Here is a 14,373-nt window from a genome sequence, read left to right as displayed (position 1 = left end):
TCGAAGCTGGTTTTGCACGTGAGGTATTAACATGCTAATGTCACTTTCTTGGTCTATTAACATTTCAAACTGCCATTTTAAGATAACTTTGTCAAGAGTAGCATTAATGTTAATGAGAAGGCAATCGTTGAATTATATGCAGATCAGCACTAATAAATTTTTCATTATATTTACGTACTTATCTGCTAGAGTTGAAAGTTGACATAATGTTTTAATTTCCTAATTACCAGTTTTACATTACCTTGACTAGGTTGGTTTGGACACCATTTGAGTTAGTTAAGTTGGATTGTCAATGATTCTTTATAAAACTGCTGGTCTAAATCATTAAGTCTGTTGGTTTTGGTTTCTTTCAAAAGTGTTCTCCACTAGTCCACTCTCCACTAGTTTTGCGCATGTATGTTATATATTAATGGGAGTATTTGCAAGTTTATTCAATCAGCGAAGCTGCTGCTAACAACCTAAAGTGGGTCGCAGAGACATCTGGTCCAGATTGGGCAATGCAACACGTTTTTTCACAGGTACAAACTAGTTGATATCTGGTTAGATTTGTACGAAATATGAAATTTTTATGTAAATTATGTACAGGTTTTCTGCAGGTGCTAGAAATGGTGAACCATCCACGTTACTTGTAGCACATGACCATGGCAGTGCATAATGAAGTCATGCAGGTGGTTGTTATAATGTTTCTGTCCAGAAACCATGCGTGGTGTTTGTTGTCATCTTCGTTCTTTTGTAATTTTCACATATGTTGATAGGAATCAATCGGGAATGGTGATAAAATTTTATGGGCCGAGTTTTCATGTTGTAAGTGTCACCTTTTGGATTAATTGTTGTTTTATGTTATCATATTGGGTTAATATTGTATTGCAATTCGAATTCGACTACATATAAAGTTAATGGCTTTTGTAATGTGTGGCTTGCATATTTGTACATTTAAGCAATTTTTATGTATAATTCTGTAAATTGGAATTGCAAATTCTATTTTTTTTGGCATTTCAGTGACTTTTAGTGACTGTAGATATCAGTCATTAAAGGTTGCATACCTTTGGTGGCTGAAAAATTGGGTCAAAATAGACCTATAGTGATGGTTCCAATAGTGACTCTTTTTATTTCAGAAGGAGAGGTCTTATGGGTTTTAGTGACTGTTATTATACTTTTTGTGACTGTTTTTTTCAGTTACTAAAAATCATTTATGTTGTAGAAGTTTTAAAGTTTGTAGCTTTGAACTAACTAATGTCTAATGGTCGAATATTAGTTTATCAAACATGCATGTTGATAATGGTAATTTTTTCCCCTAAATAAATAATTAGTTAGTTGGTGCTTTGGTGATAATTAATCAACAAATTATTGGTAGATTTACATATAAATCAAAGTAATATATAAAATTTCGAGAATCAACTTCATCAGATTGAATAACAGATCCTACCTCAAAATTAAATTCTGGAATTTTTCGATGGCTTTTATCATCAACATATATTATACTTAATACGTACATAATGCATGCATTCTCATTAGATTAATTAATATTATGCACATATAATATATAGTTAAAAAGTTAATAATTAATATATATTTGATCATATGGACATAAAACCATCAGATATCATTAGATTAATTAATATTATGCATGTGATCAATAGTTAAAAAGATTATTTATGTAATTAAAAGTTCAAAGTTGAGAGCAAGTGGATTTACCATATTCGTGTGATGAACCGATCAATTTCAAATAGACGGCAAGCATTTTTTTTTCCTTAATTCCTGGAACCACGTATTAACCCTCGATCGGCCGTAACTCAAATTTTGTAGATAACGTGTTGTAAAACTGTAAAATAAAAAATAATAAAGAAGACAAGAGATGGAGAAGAATGGGGAAATTCTATCATTATCATCACCAATACGATATTTATATAGATACAAATAAGAGTCTTCTCCAAGAAACAAATCTCATAAGATAATACAAATATCTGTAGTTATCATATATGGACATCCATCTAATATTTATTCATAATTTTTTTTTTTTTTGTTTTGCTTTCTTTGTTATATACCAGGCCTCCAAATTTAATCTCGTTTAAGGTCATCGAAAAGATTAAGCCGACACTGTCTGTGCATAAAAATTTATACATTCGTTGTAGATGGCAAATTTCTGTTATAGAAATATCACTTCCCATTAGTTTTTAATAATTGTATTTGTCGTTCAAAAAAGAAAAAGAAAAAAGGATTAAAGAAGGACCGCGACAAAGTTTATATCAAGGAGCTCAAGTTAAGTCGGTCAAATGATGAGAGACCAGAGCTGTCAAAAGAAGTAACTTGTTTGAGTATATATACAAACCGAAAACCCTAATTTCGGTTTCTATCTATCATTCATCGATTCATCTCTCTCGATTAACACCAGAAATATTGTAATAATAGTTAGTTTGTTAGATAAATTTTATTGAGAATTAAGATTTAAGTTCACCTTCTCTGCGCTTAGAAATTCTTATATATGCTGCATAACCCGCAAAAGATGAGATCATAAGCAAGGCAACTGAAGCCAAGACCACAGCTACTTTGGCTCATGGAATAGAAATCGCTGGAATGGAGAAAGATTAGTTAAACTGACAAGTACGCGCCTCAAAAGATAAACTGCAAGGATAATCAACACATATATACATTCATGCCATGCGTCTGGCCTGTAATTAAATGCAAATTTTCTGTTGATATAAACCATTACATTGATAGGAAAACTTTGTTTAATGGACTTCCTAAGCAGCCTTTCGTGCGCTCACTTAATTCTTCAAGATTGGTCCCTTTAGATTTAAGCACCTTACAATTTCCACGACTTTTATTTATAGTTCTTTTTTTGTTTGCTTCCGTGTTCTGGTCCAATTGATTGTCCCCGCTCCTTTTTATTTTTAGCTTATGCTATTTCTCATTCCATTATTTCCTTACTAGGTTTTCGTCTCGTGCATTGCACGACCTAACATAAACTTTTAACAAATAACTCAATAAAAGATTAATAATAAAAGAAATACTTGACGACGATCATTAGGCAAGGTTGTTACAACTATTAGTGAAAATAGACAGTTAAGGAGACAATTACACCTACATACCATGTGATTACAATGATATTCACATTCCCAAGTAAGAAATACTATATCATGCATATATCATGTGTAAGTTTTAGGTAAAATAAAACAAGTATTAAAGTAAAACAAATAAAACAATAAATTTTTCTTCACTAGAGATCATCGTGCATCATGAAAATCATCGTGCACCAATTGCTTCGTGAATCTTCGTGCATCAATTTACCATGATCTAATGGTCAAGATCTTGTCTTATTTGTTTTACTTTAATACTTGTTTTACAATACCCAATTAACCCCGTCATGTGTATATTATTATAGTTATTTTAGGTAAATATAGAATAGATAGGGGACATTGTGTAAAAGTAAATGTTGAAACTTAAAATTTAGACGGAGAAATTTGTTTGATAATATAGTATAGATAACTTAGAAAATATATATTGCCCCGAACATGAAAGGATCCATTGGGTCACAACATATATGTATATGTGTGTATATATATATAATATATACATGTAGTGGAAAAAGTTTTTTTCGCTATTTGGGGAGTAAGTTTTGGTTACCGGAGCAGAGATGAATTTTCTGTCGTCGTGGTTCAGCTTTAGCCGGCAGTTTTTATTTTTGTCTTTTTTATCTTAAGCTCTACAAAATACTCGTACAAATTTGCACAATATGGCCTTGTTTTCCTTTTTTATGTTCCATTTTTCGTTTTTTTTAAGTTGTAGATTATTTGCTCGTAACAGGGTATCTTGATTATGTTGTCTTATCGGGTCCATGCTAGAAAACCTCTCACCCTCGATACATAGTAGGAGGATTATACCTATGCTTGGTAGCTATAAGGCCCCAGCCAACCCTGCAACTCTTTCTCACTGCCACATCAGTTTTTCTCTCCCCTTAAATCATCTCTTCCTACTTACTACCAACCTCATCTCTTCCTCACTTTTATTTATCTCTTCCTCAAATTAAAAATGTTTTTTTTAGTTCATGTTGCATGCGGCCCCACTTAAACCCGTTCTTGCTCGGTGCCACAAAGAAGAGGAAAAGAAGAAAGAGGCAAGATGAGGGGGGAGTGCCAACGCTGGAAGAATGGAGGAGGGGGGAGTGCCAACGCAGGAAGAATGAAGGAGGAGGGAAGACGAGTTTGAAGACGTGCGTTGGCTGAGGCCTGAAAAAGCAAACCACATAGATAGATAAAAAAAAAAAAAAAAAAAAAAAAAAAAAAAAAAAGTTGTTAATAATTTATTTATAGAGTTTAGGAAGAGGAAAAACAAACATTTAAAATATTTTTTTAACAATAAATTCCAAATGTTTGCCTAAAAATCTTTTAGATAATAAACAACTTTCTAATCCTTTGAAACTGGATGAAGCGGCATGCATGGGTGCCCGGCCTTTTGCAGCGGGCTTAATGCCAGACCTTAATCAGAGCGCGCGCTTGAGGGTTTTGTCTTGGCGGTGTTCCAAAATCCACAAGAATCTGTGAAGCCAGTTTTGACCCTAATCAAACATATAACTTTATTGCATCAAAAGAAGGCTACTGTGATGGCCTGTAATTGTAACAGACTGCCTAAAGTTATCATCAGAGCATGTATCATTTGATAATACAGTTTACAACATAAAATTAAAAATAAAAATCAGGAACTCCAAAACTACAAAACACCATACAACAGTAAAATGGTACAGAATCACCATAAAACTAACATTCTACTTTGGTCTATAAACTGCACAATTTAGCTTTAACTCACTGGAAGAACCTTGATCTTGAACATTGCCCGTTACTCCCGTTAACTTGTTGGGAAACAACCATATTACCTGCCTTTCGCAAAGCACCATTTCCAAGTGTTGTAACCACAGATTCCTGCTGCTTATTATTTTTATGCCCTGTTTCAAAATGCTTTGACAAAACCTGTGTTTGATGGAAGTTTATACTGGCACCAGGTGACGAGTAATCATGTGGAGCTCTGGGTTTTGAACTGCTCGTAGGTTGGTGTTGTACATAATTATCTTCCCTAACAGGAATGGCACCGGTGAGTGTTTTCACAGCAAATTCAATACATGGGTCTGTCCAGAGGTCTTCCATGGGCATGGGAACCTCTGACAATGACGCGACAAGGTTGTCTGCTTTACTGGGCTCTCCAAATGGTATTGCACCGGTGAGTGTTTTTACTGCAAATTCAATACATGGGTCTGTCCATAAATCATTTAAAGAAAAGTTCAATGCTTCAGCCTTTTTATCACTTCCATAACCATATTGTGGAGCTGGGATGCTAACTGGAGGGTTAATTACAGGCAACTCTTGTTTCTCATGGTGTTTATTAGCCGTTTGATTTCCAAAACCAGGTGGTATCTCAAAACCTGGTGGAATTTCAAAACCTGGTGGAGGATCAATACTAGGTGGTGGTGGTGGTCTGGGGACACTGTAACTCACTGGTGGCCGAGTAAAATATATCGTTTCAGTTTCCTTAAATTGTTGTTTAGGAGTAGAGGGTGTCGCTGTAGGTAAAATAATTTGTGGTTCTCGACTCTTATCAGCCTTAAAGTCATAATGTTTAATCTTCTTGTGACTTTCTTGACTTACTGAAGGCAAAAGAACGGAACTTCTTTGACTTGCTGAAGGCAAAAGAATCGAACTACCTTGACTTGCTGAAGTCAAAAGAACAGAACTTTCTTGAATTGATGAAGGCAAAAGAATCGAACTTTCTTGACTTGCTGAAGGCAAAAGAATCGAACTTTCTTGACTTACTGAACGCGAAACAATCGAACTTTCTTGGCTGTCATCTATGTCTTCTGCTTTAGCTTTCTTTTCATTCCCTTTTTGGGTAGCCACATTAACATTTCCTGCTACTTTTGCCCGTGTGCTAGCTTGGCGGTTAGTTCTGGTATTTGGCGGCGATAGTGGCCGTGATTCAACTTTGATTCCAGATCCCCGTGTAGTTCGACGAGTTTTAGGCTCCGGCAATGATGGTAGAGATGAATCGTTTTTGATCCCAGATGGCCGAGTCACCTTACAGGCTTTAGGGTCTGGCAGTGACGATACTGATGCATCAATATCCATTCTGACTACTTGTTTATATTGTCCGGCTTTAGGTTTTGGTGATGATCCAACAACTTCTAGTGACACTAGTGGTGTAGCTTTACTGCTTTTAGGGTCTGACGGAGATGGTATTGATGCATCAACTTTAATTCCAGGTTGTTGTGTAGCTTGACGGGATTTAGAATTTGGCAGTGGAGGCGGTGAATCAATTTTGGTATCAACTTGTGTATTCCGATGAGTTTTATCATGCTGTGGTTGTAAAGGAGGAGTTGCAACCCTTTCTATTTCCACCAACTGTGTAGCTTTACTGGATTTAGGCTCTGGTGGCGAAGCATGTGTTTCAGCCGTATCTATTCCAACCACCTGTGTAGCTTTACTGGTTTTAGGGTCTGATGGAAATGGTACTGATGCATCAACTTTGATTCCAGATTGTCGAGTAGTATGACGGGTTCTAGAATCTGGCAGTGATGGAGGCGGTGGATCAATTTTGATTCCAGATTGTCGTGTAGCTCGACGGGTTTTAGGCTCTGGTGTTGATGCTGGAGGTACACCCATTCCTATTCCCACTAGTTGTGTAGCTTTACTGGTTTTCAGCTCTGGCGATGATGGTATCGATGCATCAACTTTGTATCCTGATTGTTGCGTAGCTAGTCGTGCGGCATCACGGGTTTTAGGCTCTGGTCGTGATGTTGCTGATACATCACCCTTGACTCCTGCTACTTGTGCAGCTTGGTGACCAGCTTTGGTATCTGGGGGTGATTGTGGTGCTGAATCAATATTGATTCCAGCTTGTTGTGTAGCTTGACGAGTTTTAAGCTCTGCTGGTGATGGTGCTGATGTCTCAAGTTTAACTTCCGCCAATCGTGCCGCTTGGCGGCTGGTTCTGCTATCCGGCAGCGATGGTGGCGGGAAATCAATCTTGATTCCAGATTGTCGTGTAGCTCGACGAGTTTTAGGCTCTGGTGTCGATGATGGTGGTGGTGTTGAATCAGATTTGATGGTGGCTAGTTTACTAGCTTGACGGGTTTTAGGCTCTGGCACTGATGATGATGGTGGTGGTGCTGCCTCAGTTTTGATGGTGGCTAGTTTACTAGCTTGACGGGTTTTAGGCTCTGGCAATGATGATGATAGTGGTGTTTGCTCAGTTTTAATGGCGGCTAGTTTACTAGTTTGATGGGTTTTAGGCTCTGGCACTGAAGATGATAGTGGTGTTTCCTCAGTTTTGATGGCAGCTAGTTTACTAGTTTGATGGGTTTTAGGCTCTAACGGTGATATTAATGGAGTCGGGGTATCAGTATTCACACCTGCTAGTCGTTTTGAAGCACGTTTAGGTGATTCAGACATACCATTTTCACTCAATTTGCTTCTCGTCTTACGCCCTTCCGACCCAGCCTCCAATGGTCGCTTGTGCCTCCAAGTTTCACTCATTTGTGCTTTTGATTCACTCCTTTCTTTAGTTTCTTCCATCTAATTATAATTAACAAAAATGCACATTATCAGTACTTACATATATAATGGGATTGTTAACAAGTCTATGATAAACTAAAACGGCATTACAGTCACGCCACCACATACTTTTTCATCTTTATTATCCACAACATCACACATCTTCTCCTTTGGTTTCGTTGCCAGTCTTCCTATTTCTCCAGTTTTAAGATATCGTTGGGCATCTTTCAGCGAGTGGAATATGTATCCAGTGACAGGGTCCGTGTAGGTCTGGGATCATGATGCAAGCACAATAAAGTTTACAGTGAGATTAGCTATAGCTATTATCTCAAATCATGGTTGATAACTTGATAAATCGAAAACAATTGAAATAAAATTAGAATTAAGTACCTTATCTCTTTTTGTTCCAGAACCTGTTTTTCTTATTTTTAGTTCCTTTTTCCACCCTGGAAGAAGCTCTTCTGTTTCAGTCTCCTCAACCACAACCTACAGATTCTTAAAAACGTTACAACTTTATCCCAGAATAATCAAATAGATATAGATACGTAGGAACTGGTTCAGACAGGAAGAAGTTTTAACGTAGAAAGGATCATGCACCTACTTTTTACACTTTGATGCACCTGAAGTAAGTGCACCCGGTGCATAAGAGTAAGAAGTAGTTCGCAAGCAAACAAACACATTAACAAACAACTTACTGTACATTCACAAACGTAAAAGAACGAGACCAACATACATGTTCAATTGTTTAATTAAAAGAACAAAAAGTCTTGTCCATGTTTGTTCGTTTACTAAACAAACAATTTAAATAAATAGACTTCTTGGTAAAAGGTTTCACAAACTGTTCGCAGATGTTCTATTCATTTACGGCCCTATGTTTACATGTTTGAATGCCAATCCAATAAAAAGATATATGTTCTAAGAACGGTAAGAACATAAATACACCTCCCAAGTCATCATGCATCAAAATACTTTACTACTATAACTGCAAATGCATCAAACTAAATGTGTGGCTCAAATGCATTCTTATCATTGCTAAAACAAAAGTTCATTCTTATCACCGATTTTGTCACTTCTAAATATATCGTTCTCTCACCGACCGGTCCCGAGGCCAACATGAGATAGGTAAATCATGTAACACTATGGTTAAAAACAACCTTATTGTTAGTAGTTAAACACAAAAATTTCTCTTCATTAACACCACAATCAAAATTGGCCAAACCCCTAATTAAAATTCAGGAAACCTAATTATACAAGTATACAGGCCAAACCCTAAAGTTGTTCTCAAGATAATTAAGTACTAATTAAGCTAAGCACTAATCTTAAACAACAACTTTAAAGATTTCATAACAAACAAACAAAAGATTTTGAATTAATGAAATGGGTATCTCTAAATTCCCAAAAAGATTAAATCTTTAAAAAACCCCAAATGGAATTTCATTAACTAACCTTATCTTTAGCAGTAAGCTTTTTGGGTGACTTCACTGGGGACATTTCACAAACACCTGGTGTGCACCTCCGATCTAGAAAATTCTTTGCAGCAGATAGAAATTGAAGAAGAGAATAATATAAAAAGGTCAAAGGAAAGAAGAAATGGAAATTGAGAACACGTGTTGTGTGAGCTATATATATTTAAGAGATAATGGAATGGAATTTTGGGGGAAAAAATAAAAAGTGAAACCCACAAAAACACACACACTCACAAGGACATCAGAAAATGGTGGTAACGTGTTGGAGATGATGACATAGTGACTATCGGTTTGAGGTATGATGAAATGGCCTTATTTCTTTGACCATATCTTTCTTAGATTTTGGGAGTTGACACAAGTTTGATTTGTTGACAAACGAGCACATTTTGTGGCCATGAGTTAGAAGGGATGCAAACTGAGTCGAAAGGGGTGCAAACAAATCGAGCCCGAGTTGAAAGTGGTGCAAACTTAGTATTGTTTGACTAGATAATTGTACCATTTGAAAGGGGTGCAAATCGAGCTCGAACTTTACGATATTTATTTTGAGTGGAAGTTAGTATTGTTTGACTAGATACTCGTACCATTTGACTTAGTTAACGAACTTGATTAGATAGTTTGGAAATTATGTGGATATATATGTATCTACAAAGAATAAATGTGAAACTATCGCAAACTCGTTAAGTTTGTGAGATCAAGATTCGGAAATTCTAATTGACGGACTTAACTTGACTTGTTTTATTTTAATTTTTAGGGTTATTTACTAAAATAGTACCTGAACTATCCACTATATTACTTAAAAATATGATGGATAGTCCAAGTACCATTTTAATAAATAACTCTAATTTTTAAGTAGAACTTAAATATAGTTGGATACGGTCCCAATAGCTCCTCGATTTTCTCATGTTTATATTGATTACAGTTTTGATAACTTGTGAAAATACATATACTACTTTTATTGTTGAAATAGACTATACTAGATCTCAAGTATGAATCATGCGATATAATATATATGGTATATTTCTATATTCTATTTCAACTTGATCCAATGATTTTGCATTTTCTTTATAGATATAGTCATATTGATTATGTTCTGGGTATTATATTCCAATTCCATTGATTATGTTCCGGGTATTATATTCCAATTCCATTTTTGACATGGATTCATATTAAAAGTAAGTTTATAAAATATCATAATTTTTTTACATTTGATTTTCAACATATAGCATAAAGTTAGACTTTTATAATGCAAATCGAGTTATTCATGAAGAAAAACTAAACACAGATTACTTGTAACATATGATGCTCATTATTATACCATGAATCCTTGATTACGTGCAACATATGCACATTGTAAATATAGTTTCGTATGTGACCCACTAATGACTTTTTGGTAACGTCTGGCTAGGGAAGACAAGAGAAAAAAAAGCATATTGTTACTGTAGTTAAGACTTCAAAGTTTGTCCATATGTGTGATACATGTTTATAAGAACATTTACAATGGAGACACTCATCCTCTAAGGACTAGTCTATGTCAGCACCACATCAGCCCAAGGATTAACTAAAGACTAATTCTCAAAACACGCGCAATGTCAGAACTAGTCAAACACACACTTACAAAAAGCATCAAGCGCGACTCTGGAAGTTTGTTCACCCATTTGTAGATACTCATCAAGTGAATCTGCCACGTTGTCATACGCCAGCTGACGTATCGCGGATGTACACCTTTGAATTGTAGAAAAACCGAGTTTACCTCTTGCATCTACACGCTGGTTTCGAAACTCAACAAAATGATGAGGAAGAGGCTCATCACCAACTGGGGAGAAAGAAGCGATATCGTTAGCTATACGCATGAACAACTCTTTTCGCATTCGAAAACGCTTCCTAAAGAAGTGTGGCGGGTACTTTGCGTTTTCTACAAATTCAACAACTGTTGCCCTGCACCAAGTCAATCTCTTAGAATATGAACACGAGTGAGAAGGGTAGAAGATCCATTTTTGACCAAATTGATAAAATCACCATTATAGTGATAAGTTCTTCATCGTCAGAGTCGTTCCCAAATAACTCCGGTCGTGTGTATGTGTTAGCACTCGACGGAAATGGAAAAGACATGATGATTTTAGATATATTAATGTGTGTTTTATGTATATAAAAGTGTGTTTTTGTGTATAAAACTATAAATGTAAAGATGTTATATATATAAGTGATAAAAAGGGACCAAAAGTGAAAATTTGAATAAAATTCGGAAATGGCCGTTATAGGGACTAATTGTGTCAATTTTTTGAAAAGTTTAAATATTTGACCGTTGCTTTAAAAAAAACGCTCCTCCAGTTTGTCTTTGTGGGAACGGGTGCACGAGAACGAGCCCAGGGACGAGTCACATCTAACCATGTGCGCTCGTCCCTCATCCACGAATGAGCCGAGAACGAGCCAGAACTAGTCCATTGTGACTGCTCTAAGCATTTGTGAGAACCATATTGTTTAACTTTATTTTCCCTCCTTTTATTCTTTTCATCTTTTCGTTTTAATTTACAAACGATTCACCAATCATAGATGGATTGGTACATGGTAGAGAGATTAAGACTCAGAGGTTTTAGTTTCAAATCCTGGTGTAAGCAAAATACTTTTAGGAATAAAGACATGTGTTTTTCATAATGGACTTACTCTGGAATTAAGTATAAGAAGAGTTATATCACCGAGCCCAAATTTGCCTTTAAAAAAAAATTTTATTTACAAATGATTCATTAGATTCTTTGTAAAGAATTGGGCTTGTTTGACATACGCACATAAAGTTGGGCCTTAAAAATGAGGCCTAAAACGTTAACGGCACACTTGACTCTTAGACATCTCTGGTGCCTGGGAGGATAGATGCGAGTTTGGTGTACCGCGTATTAGAGATATATGTTCAGACAAATTCAATTTTTTAGCCTTCCTATTCCATGAAACATTTTAGTTATTAGGTATATGCAGCTTAGTAGTTAAACAATATTTCTAGGAGTTAGTACAAGCACAAACGATTTGTATGCAAAATGAATCTTTTGAATATATGGATTGTGATTCGAGTTACAATATTCTATATATTCTCTTACAATCTCATGTCTACATATCTACTTAACATATCATACCTTGCCAAATAAACTAAATAACTACATATAAAACTACAACACTTTTTCTTTGCATTTGTTTGACTTTGTAAGCATAGCTTCATTAGTTGTGTAGTGGATTTGGGCCACCAGGGACTAGCCGGTTTGACACTGTATAAGCATCACCGTGGTTCTTGAACTCTGGTTTAGTGTGAAAGTGTCGCTGAAAAGTAGATTCAAAATTGGCTAGTATCCTTTCCTCATTATGACCGGTGATTTTCCTGCAACTCGACATATGGACTAATGATAATAGAAGGATGGCAAGTATAAGTATCGATCCAGAAACTTTAGAATTCATCGTTCATGTAGGTCAAGGAAACAAATAATGGAAAAGAATGTTAAAAGATTTAAGAAAACGTACCGATTGCAGTATCGGGTTGGTATGAAAGTCTATTTATAGAGAAAAGTTAATTTGACCTTTAAAAAGTCAACTTTAGAATTTTGTAGCTGCAATGAACTAGTATTTCTTAATTGTGTTGATTATCTGCGAATGACATCTTGCATATTTGCATTAGTATGAGAGGAGCTGACTATTTTTTTTTTTTAATAATAGGGGTTTTTTTTTCCTTAAGAATGACATGCTGAACAAGTAAGGATTATCTGAAGACTTTTTTATAAGCTGACTTTTTCATTTTACTATTCATGTTTAAGTTCATGGTATCATTGTTCATTGAATCAAACCATATAATTAATGTTTTTGAACTTAAGCAGGCCTTTTGGTAGCATATCCTTATTTGAATTTAAAAACTCGTGTATTCGGGCACTATGATATGCTTTCGTATAGTATTCATGGTTTTTAAATATTTTTGCATAACCTGTTTTTGCCGTTTGTAGGTGATTTTAGTATCATCAATAACTTTATGCAATTAAAATCTACACTTGACCGAAAGAATTTCATGTTATGTTACTTGTAAAATATTAGTTAATCATGTTGTAATAAGATTAATTATCTATGGTAACTTAGGATTATATATTCTTTGGTAGTCACCAATACATAAGGATGATTATAGATGCTTGGTTATTGATCATAGCTAGTTGTATAGTAGTCTAGTACTAGGAGTCTAGGATTAGTCGAATTCCCCTTCTATAATAGAGGGCTTGATAACTGCTAGTAGCTAATCCACAATACAAATTTTAAGCTGTTCAACAAGGGTGTCTTGCAGTCTGCTTTCCGAATATTTTGAGAGTTTGTGAGCTCTCATACGGCTGAGTTCAAACAGCCATGAGTGTGTGTGTGTGTGTGTGTGTGCGCGCGCGCGTTTCTATAATATCGACACATGGGTTCTTTTGTTAAGGGTTTCTTGCAGCTGAAACAAAACTGAGAATCAATGGTTTTGTAACTTCTGTTCACTTTGTGTAGCAACATTGGGTATTGGAAGTGTGATCTTACAAGCTTGGTCAAAGGTTTAAGTGTGATCTTACAAGCTCGGTCAAAGGTTTAAAAGTGTATCAAGTTAACCAAGTTTTCACATCTGATGCCTCACCATCGATGGAATCATTGATAAGTTTTTAACTCGCTTGGTTATCTAGGGTCGTGGACAAAAACAAGGGATCAGATATTTAGATAATAATTCTGCTGTTTGCCTGTATTTCTACAATTATATTACTCAAATTACCTTAACATCTATACGACTATACATAGTCTACTGATTTACCGATTTCACTAGATGGATGTCGAAACAACATGCTCAAATAATGATCTAGAATAGAAGGTCTATTTGAAACAACCACCTAGGTTCATTGCCATGAAATGTGCATTAGGTGTGAAAACTGATATATGTCAATGAATTGGCTGGGCTGAAACAAGCACCTTGTCCAAAGTTTGATGAAATTGTTTTGGCTTTTGGATTGGAATTGAACCAATCTGCCAAACATGTATATAGTAAGTTTTGACCAGCCTGATTAAAGAGTTATCACCTGCTTATTCATTATTGACATGTTGACATCAGCTAAGAAAATGAAGTCTTAAACATCTATCCCCAGTAATCTCCAAATGATCGAAATTGTTGGTGTTCTGTGCTTATATTTTCGTTTTTGTTGAAAAACCAAACGTTTTAGGAGAAAAGATATGAACAAAAACTTACCACCATGTGGGCTCATGAATCATATGATGTGTCTAGAAGATTGGACCAAGCTTGATGCATTCATTTCAGCAGCATCTAGATGTCTATCTACTTGAATTATTCAAGCTCAAAAGTTTGACCTTTTGAACAGAACTAACCGTAATTT

The 14,373-nt window shown here is 35.5% G+C and overlaps 1 protein-coding gene across 1 annotated transcript; it reads right to left on the bottom strand.

The window, feature by feature from the left end:
- Positions 1-4,631: 4,631 nt before the first annotated feature.
- On the bottom strand, positions 4,632-9,244 carry LOC122588654 (methyl-CpG-binding domain-containing protein 13). The gene is made up of 4 exons (XM_043760810.1): positions 8,985-9,244; positions 7,929-8,024; positions 7,668-7,808; positions 4,632-7,559 (listed from the first exon to the last, which is right to left on the bottom strand). The coding sequence occupies exons 1-4, from the start codon at positions 9,027-9,029 to the stop codon at positions 4,800-4,802; spliced, it is 3,042 nt and encodes a 1,013-aa protein (XP_043616745.1). The 5' UTR covers positions 9,030-9,244; the 3' UTR covers positions 4,632-4,799.
- Positions 9,245-14,373: the final 5,129 nt, after the last annotated feature.

The sequence above is a fragment of the Erigeron canadensis genome, chromosome 2 (genome assembly GCF_010389155.1).
Source record: "Erigeron canadensis isolate Cc75 chromosome 2, C_canadensis_v1, whole genome shotgun sequence".
NCBI lineage: Eukaryota > Viridiplantae > Streptophyta > Magnoliopsida > Asterales > Asteraceae > Erigeron > Erigeron canadensis.
Note: the sequence above shows the minus strand (reverse complement) of the source record. Positions and strands in the feature narration are given on the sequence as shown.

Coding starts and splice junctions, on each gene's coding strand:
- LOC122588654 (XM_043760810.1), bottom strand. CDS start 9,029: ATGTCCCCAGTGAAGTCACCCAAAAAGCTTACTGCTAAAGATAAG. Junction 8,025..8,984: donor AGCTTACTGCTAAAGATAAG/GTTAGTTAATGA, acceptor AAGAATCTGTAG/GTTGTGGTTGAGGAGACTGA. Junction 7,809..7,928: donor CTGGAACAAAAAGAGATAAG/GTACTTAATTCT, acceptor TCATGATCCCAG/ACCTACACGGACCCTGTCAC.